The following is a 7,729-nucleotide window of genomic DNA, read 5'->3' on the forward strand; positions in this document are numbered from 1 at the left end:
CTAACACCCTGCCCCACACGCACTGTCTAGGCAACAGGTAAGCACAAGTGGGATTCGTTCCTGAACGGTGCCCCCCCACCCGTTTAGGCAATAGTTGGCACATGTGGGAAAAAAAGAAATAAATATTTTAAAAGATAATAAAATATTTTATCTACGTAAAATTGTAAAAATAATCTAATAATTAATATTCTAATTAATATAAGACATCTATAATTATCTTGAATATATATAAGTCTATAATCTATAAATATATTAAGTCGTATGAGCCCTAATCCGCGAGGATTTTACTGTAGTGTTTCTATTCTGTGAAATTTTTGCGAGGAGCACACGCACGCACCGGTATTCCTTGCATTCGTCTTCCGTCATTTTTAGCTGCTGGTCTAGTTGATCTAACAGTGTGTCCGTGCATTCCTGCAATCGCAAGTGATACAATCGAGACCTGTAACGTTCATATTACCGAAAATAGACGAGACACGAATTTATAGATTAGTTATAAATATATATGTGGTTGGCTAAGTTATCTGTATTTGATATCACACAAAATCTTCTTTAAACAAGAGCTGAAACCTCCATCACTCAATTAAGCGCAGCATGAAAGGCAATCACATGGTGGGCGACTAAACATGCTTTTCCTTTTAATTTTAGTTATTCATTTAACAGATGATTATCAATGCATATTTCACAGAGAATATATGCATAAACAAAATATGCGGCTAGATAACTACCAAGGATAAACAAACATGAAGCACGACTGGCACACTTAATCACACTGTCATCCTTAACAACTACATGCTACTAAATCGTACAACATGGCTTGCTCGATGGAGCCCCAGACTTCCGCGATTACCTCGCAGAGTGGATGGTCGACGTCCGATTGCTCGGTTATGATGTCGAACAGACGGGCGGTGATGCCAAACTGGTGGCTCAGTGTCCCCATGTGGCTGTTTGTCGACGACCCTTTCTCCACCAGCATGAATTCGTTCCCGCTGTCCACCGACGAATGCCTGCACGGTTGTGAAAAACAGTATTTTATTTTATCTATCTAGGTTAATTTTTACTCAACCGTGCTGATTAGAACGTACTTACTGCTGACGTTTCGCCTCCTATCAGGAGGCTTTCTCAAAGCTGACCACTACACCATCTGGTGGTCAAATCTGATAACTTCAGTCAGCTTTGAGAAAGCCTCCTGATAGGAAGCGAAACGTCAGCAGTACGTTTTGATCAACACGGTTGAGTAAAAATTAACCAAGACAGATCTATTACCTACCAACCGAATGAACTTATTTAATGAGTATTTTATTTACATGGAAAAGTTATTTACTGCAAATCCGGTTTGATGCTGACAATAAGTATTCGGAATGTGAAGGAGACGAAATGGCAATGCACAGTCTCAATAGTCAGCAACTCTAATTTATGGATTTTAGCATCTGGTATTCGACATTTGTATGCGACGAGGGCCGCCTTACCCTGGTGACGGCCCGATGTTTTGCTTCCACAAAGCCTCTGGTTGGCCATCTTCAGGTAACTTGTCTGTAGGTGGTACATGATCACGTGTGCCCGTCGACCCTTGATTTCTGGTAGCTCTTGCTGCCGGAACTTCAACGAAAATGTACGTCACACTAGTAAACGCACAGTCAAACTTTCTCCTTTGAACTCTTGCACACCATGGGCCCAATCCTATTTGAGCATCACGGATTAGTTTTGCGCACATGCAAACTATATATATATACCGGAGTACCAAACCTAGGATTGAGCACACATGAGTTACTGCGCGTAGCATTGTAATTGTAAATTGTATTAAAATGGGTTAAGGTTACACCAGTTTTGATTTCAGTCATACGTGAGCATGATACGATTTACGAGTCTCAAAAAGTCACACGTCAAAAACGCGTCAAAATTCTTGTTGTTGCTCTACTCTGGCTAGAAGCAATAACCTGACGGGCAACACAATATTTGGGTTAGTACTTAGTTTTGTTGCGAATACATTATTGAATATTGTACCTATGTTCTGACGACGAACTGATTTCCTTTTTACAGCCAGCTGTAATACTGATTACAATTGTCGTAAATTGACTGGTGTGCGCATCACAACAACGTGGCTATTGTAACGTGTGATTGTTAAAAGGAAAGACAAGTACACCGCACGCCCGCCCTGTGAACAAACAACATGAATAAGAGATGAAAGTGTCAATGACACTGTAGCTCACCACAAAAAAGGACACAAATGAGTGAGTAAGAAGAAGTCAGTTTTAATTGAGCAAGCATCGACGTACATTATAGAAACGATTGCCATCTGTATATCGCAATAATAATTTATAAACCAAAATGAATCACAATTTGTGACCGTAGATGGCGCTATACACGCTTTGTTAGTGATGTGCGTTTTGAAATAAATACGTTCATGCTCGTTGCCGACATGTTTTGTAACAACTTTACTCTAATATAGACGTTTTATCGGCAGGGTGGAGAGGAAAATATACCATTTTGCCATTAAAGATATTGTCAATGAAATCTTTTAAAACGAACCAGACGAGTGTGACACCACAGACTGTTTGTCTATATAAATATGCTATCATAATTGCGAAACCCTACCTAATTTGCCATAAATTTTTTTTTAAATATCAAAACCCCTAGCCCTTATTCATTCACATACCAAAAATGAGCAAAATCCGTTGAACCTGAACTGACTAATAGCAATTCCTATTTTGCCCAAAAATGCCGTGGCTCGAAAGTACGTCGACTGCGGTGCCTCAATAAGGACGTTTAATATGGGGCATAGCAGTAACAACTATACCCAATTTCAAACATGTGGTCAAACGGTTCCTGACTGAGTTATCGTTGACCGTAGCCGAAATGTTAAACGGACGGACGGACGCGACGCACGTACGTACGCGGACGACGACCATGGCAATACGCTCAGCTTGACGATGTCAAGGTGAGCTAATTATGCTTATTTATGTTGTTTGTGCACAGGGCGGGTAACCCGACCAGTGCTGGTGCTGACTAACGTCAATACACCGGCCTGACATCCATCCATTGAAAAATCTGTAGCTGTACAAAGAAACTACGCGAAGGCAATTACGTATATCTCAAATAAAAGTGATCATCTAAAGATTCTTCTGCTGTTTTGTATCAAATATAACCTTCACCTTATACGTATTCCAGCGTTGTTATGTAAAACTAATACCTCAGTTTGCTGTGCACCAGTGTAACAATTTGCAAGAGCCAAACCGAATTTCAACTAAACGCCACCGCCATGTTGCAATGCGCATGATTTCGTCGAACGGCCAAGGGCGGAAAACCCGAAACACATTAACATACCATAGCGTTCTACTCTTGCGTTGGCGCGAGCAATAAGAAGATCATATACTCCTGTAATATATAAATATTAAAACATGAAAACCAGGAATACGTCAATATACAACAACTTAATATAATCATTGCCGCGAAGATATGTACTTGCGCGTGTTTTGGCCTACGCACTGTGAAAATCAGGTCGCATGCCGATTTTAGTTGCAGCCTGAACATGGCAGACATGCGCGGCTGGCTGTTGTTTTGATCCAATTAATCTCAGAAAAACGGCATAAACTCAATAAAAGTAAGCCGCCCAGTAGCGCGCCAGTTACGCGAGCAAGCCAGAGGTTTATAGATTCGTTGTGAGCTATTACATGTGACGCGTAGCTGTGTCGAATGGTTGGATACGGCGAGCCAAACTAAAGGAATTTGGGGCAAGAATTTGAAACGGTATCTAACGCTCGTAGGTGTCTATGTCCCCCTGACCTCTGTTTGACCTGGCTCGTTTAGCTATTTCTGACTAACCCTACCCTAACCTATAACCCTAACCCTATATAATATTATAATATTATATATAATATATATATATTAGTCAGAAATAGCTAAACGAGCGAGGTCAAACAGAGGTCAGGGGGACATAGAACCTTATCTGCGTATCTAACCCTAGCAATACCGTTTCTTGGAGCTAAGGCGGGCGTGCGCGGTGTACTAGTTGTGTGGTTGCAGTCTTGCAGATGAGCATTTGACCGCGCATTTACGGGTAATTATCGGCGATTTATAGGCGAAATGGAGTAGAGAAACATTAAGACTTTAGTAGTAAATACATTTCGTATTAAAAATTTTTATTTTATTGAGACGTTCCAAGTGCCTGAGTGAGTCAGTGACTGAGTCAGTGAGTGAGTGTGATACACAACCCAACGCCGACGGGTCGTAGCTTCCCAACAACACCTGGATTTTACCTTGCGTTCAGACGCTTACCATTCAGATCCGCTAGAATCTTCTCGTCCACGGCATTAAACGAGGAATCTAACTGAAGCGGCTGGAAGCATTTTTGGCACAGAAATATCGGTTTCAACGCTGGAATGACAGAACCTACATCTGTTGTTGACATTTTTCCTTCTACTATCTTATGGGTTCGTGGCGCCATCTGTGGGAGAGATTGCGAAAACTCAGAGTAAATTCCACAGAAATCTGAGACGCTCTATTATGATCCGAATTTCACTTGAAAGTTCAACGTTACATTGTATTTTTGTCCTCGTATTAGTATGCTTAGTTTCAAAAATACATTTATGTATAATGTATAAAATGAATAATGTATCCGCATATTCCCAGTATAAAAATTGCCGTGGTGATATTAATGACATCCTACAAAATTATGTGCAATCAATATTTTTATTCGGTAAAAGACATAACCGTGATTTCATATATAAAGTAACATATATCAATTTTACTTTCTTTCTGTACGCGGTTTAGAAATCTGTCAGGTGTGACCTCAAATCTGATCTATATATAATATTATATACAACATAATAGGATTACATATAGATCAGTAATCCTCCACCTTTCCGAAAACAGCTGGTGCCACTAACTTTTCATGTGCTTATATTAATTTCTACCCCGCGTTATATTAATTAAACGAGCACAGTTCCACAGCAGCCAGTACTGCGAAACAAGATTTTCATCTTCTTCTGCGTCGAAACAACCAGCAACCCGTCTAACCAGTAGGTGGCACCACATGACAAGTAATAAGTGCTAACAGCTCGGACACCTACAAATAATATAGGTAGACTCTCTATAATAGGTGGACTCTCTAGGTGTCTCTATTTCTATGCTCGGACACCACACCTTTGATAATATATATGCAAACTTAATGATAAAAAATAAAATTAGGAATGCCTTGCAGATGGGCATGATGTGTGGAACGTGTTACTTTAATCAGGGAATTTACTACAAGGCTATGATATTCAAGCTTCTATAGTGATATGTCTATGACATAACTATATAGGTATCACATGATTAGCCATAGCAAAACACTTTTAAGTACAACAACACTACAAGGCCACTGCAATTGGTGAGATCACGCAATAATCCTAGTCTAGCACGACTAAAACGCTGAAACGTGGAATATATCGATTAAGTAATGAAATATCACATATATGCTGCAATGACATCAGCATCATTGACAACATGGCATTACATACATAATATGATTGCATTGAAAGTCTATTATAATCTTCACATTATCTCGTGAGGAACATTACTTTGACAATAATTGCTCGATCTTACGCATGTAACGATAACATGGATGTCAAATAAATAGTAACATCATATATAATACAATAAATGCAAATAGTTTAGCATTCACATTTTGATCCATATCCTACCCACCTTCTCCAATCTAGAACTACCCTACCCATCTGAGCCAGACCACCTTGAATACCGTTACAAGGTCAGCCAGCTTACATGCGTTTTTTTTTCTAGCGAGTACGCTAAATCGTCGACTCTGTTGCCAAGCATTATGTTTTAGAACATCATACAACAGCAATGAGAGGTTAGAGCTGCCTGTTAATTTAAGGCAGGTGGATCAGTGGTGAAACGGTGAGAAGAATAGAATCACATATACATATATATATATATATATATATATGACAAAGACTCCCTCGCCCGGTGACCCCTCCACGACCTCGCTCACTCGCCTGGCAACCCCTCTGCAACCTCGCTCACTCGCCCGGCGACCCCTCGCAGCTCCCTCGCCCGGTGACCCCTCGCAGCTCCCTCGCCCGGTGACCCCTCCACGACCTCGCTCACTCACCTGGCGACCCCTCCGCTCACTCGCTCACTCGCCCGGCGACCCCTTCGCGACTTCGACGCCCGCGGCGGCAAACGCCTCGTCCAGCGCGCGCTCCATCAGCGCGTTGACGCCCCGCAGACCTCGCACGACGCGCTCGGCCCACGCCACGTACTCGGCGACGCGCGCCGCGTCCCAGCCAGCCGGCGTCGCGCGCGCTAGGTCGCGCACGTTGTACAGCTTGTCGGCGAGCTTGACGAGCTTCGCGCCGCGGCTCGCGTGCGCCGCGTGCGCCACCTGCTGGCGCTTTCGCTCGGCCTTCGGCAGCGACTTGTCGTCGGTGACCTCGGCGACGATGGCGCAGACGCGCGCGCCGAAGACGCTCTCGATCTCGGCGAGCGACGTGTCCGTGTCCTCGACGGTGTCGTGCAGCAGCGCTGCCTGGAAACAAGAGAGCGCGAGTATCTTATAAATGATGGTATTATATATATATATATTATATAACAAATTTAAAAAATAGGTAAAGGGTGTTTAAATTTTAATCAGCGAGCTTTCGACACGTACATCTCTTCCTCCGGCTGCCAGCCGACATGTCAATTCAATCTCATTCATTGTCACTTAAAAACCTGAGGTAGAGATGTATGTCTCGAAAGTTCGCTGATTAAAATTTAAACACCCTTTACCTATTTATATATATATATATATATATATATTATGGATTATTTAAATATGGTATATAGTGATAGAAACAAGAGAGCGCAATTATCTTATGAAGGATGGTATTATAAATATAGGCCCCCTATATATACATAATATATTATGGATTATTCAAGGATGGTATATAGTGTGATGTGCTGTGGTGTGGCGAAAACAAACGCCGCCACGAAATGAGAGAGCAAGTGTAAGACAGTGTAAGTGTGGGCGCGCGTGGCGTTGTGTGGTAAAAACAAAATCTGCAAAAGGAGAGCACGGGTGTGGGATGGTATATTATAGTGTGGTGTGTTGTGGTGCAGTGAAAATAAACACTACCAAGAAACAGGAGAGCGCAGGTACGTGGCAGCTTGTTATGATGCAAGTGGTTAGGGGGACATCCCATCGTCATGTGAATTTCATGAACTTTGGATTGACCATACCTGTATCACATCAGTGTCTGTCACGTTTCCTTCATTCGTCAAAATGTATGCTACACCTAAAACACAAAAAGTGTGCCCGATACAGTTATCCGCTAGTGTGTTACCAGGACACCAACCCACTTATCCAATGCTAGGTTATACTATGCGAAGCCCAATCCTAGTTTAGCACATTTGCGAAAACAGATTTACGCGGTGCCAAACTAGGATTGCACTCTATGCTATTGGCGGCAGGGGTCCCCGATGTGTGCTCCTGGTAGTGGTAACACTCTTACCCAATGACCTATATTTACTCCGATTTCGGGCCGAGAGAGACTCCGCACTGCAAGGTTACGAGGCCCAAGCCTAGTTTAGCAACCCGGATTAGTTTAGCACATGCACACATGCGAAAACACATGTGCGGGGTCCCAACCTAGTATCCTTGATTCGGATTTGGTTTACTCACTCACTACTCGTAACTCAGTACCGGTGTCACGGTCTGAGATTACCCCCAGTCTGAAATTACCCCTAGCACCTC

The 7,729-nt window shown here is 42.4% G+C and overlaps 2 protein-coding genes across 2 annotated transcripts in view; both read right to left on the reverse strand.

The window, feature by feature from the left end:
* Positions 1-4,417, reverse strand: part of LOC106817180 (beclin-1-like) — a 16,805-nt gene extending 12,388 nt beyond the window's left edge. Inside the window, exons 1-4 of the mRNA XM_014821838.1 lie at positions 4,273-4,417; positions 1,467-1,596; positions 848-1,004; positions 338-411 (exon numbers count right to left, since the gene is read on the reverse strand). Of these exons, the coding sequence (XP_014677324.1) occupies positions 338-411; positions 848-1,004; positions 1,467-1,596; positions 4,273-4,405 (494 nt within the window). The 5' untranslated portion in view covers positions 4,406-4,417. The remainder of the gene's footprint in view (positions 1-337; positions 412-847; positions 1,005-1,466; positions 1,597-4,272) is intronic.
* Positions 4,418-4,672: 255 nt separating this feature from the next.
* On the reverse strand, positions 4,673-7,334 carry LOC106817178 (guanosine-3',5'-bis(diphosphate) 3'-pyrophosphohydrolase MESH1-like; the record flags this gene model as incomplete). The annotated part of the gene is made up of 2 exons (XM_014821834.1): positions 4,673-6,523; positions 7,216-7,334. Coding segments are annotated over 2 exons (512 nt in total), but the record flags the coding sequence as incomplete, so codon positions are not given.
* Positions 7,335-7,729: the final 395 nt, after the last annotated feature.

This window comes from Priapulus caudatus, unplaced genomic scaffold, assembly GCF_000485595.1.
Source record: "Priapulus caudatus unplaced genomic scaffold, Priapulus_caudatus-5.0.1 Scaffold1621, whole genome shotgun sequence".
NCBI classification, from domain to species: Eukaryota; Metazoa; Priapulida; class Priapulimorpha; order Priapulimorphida; family Priapulidae; genus Priapulus; species Priapulus caudatus.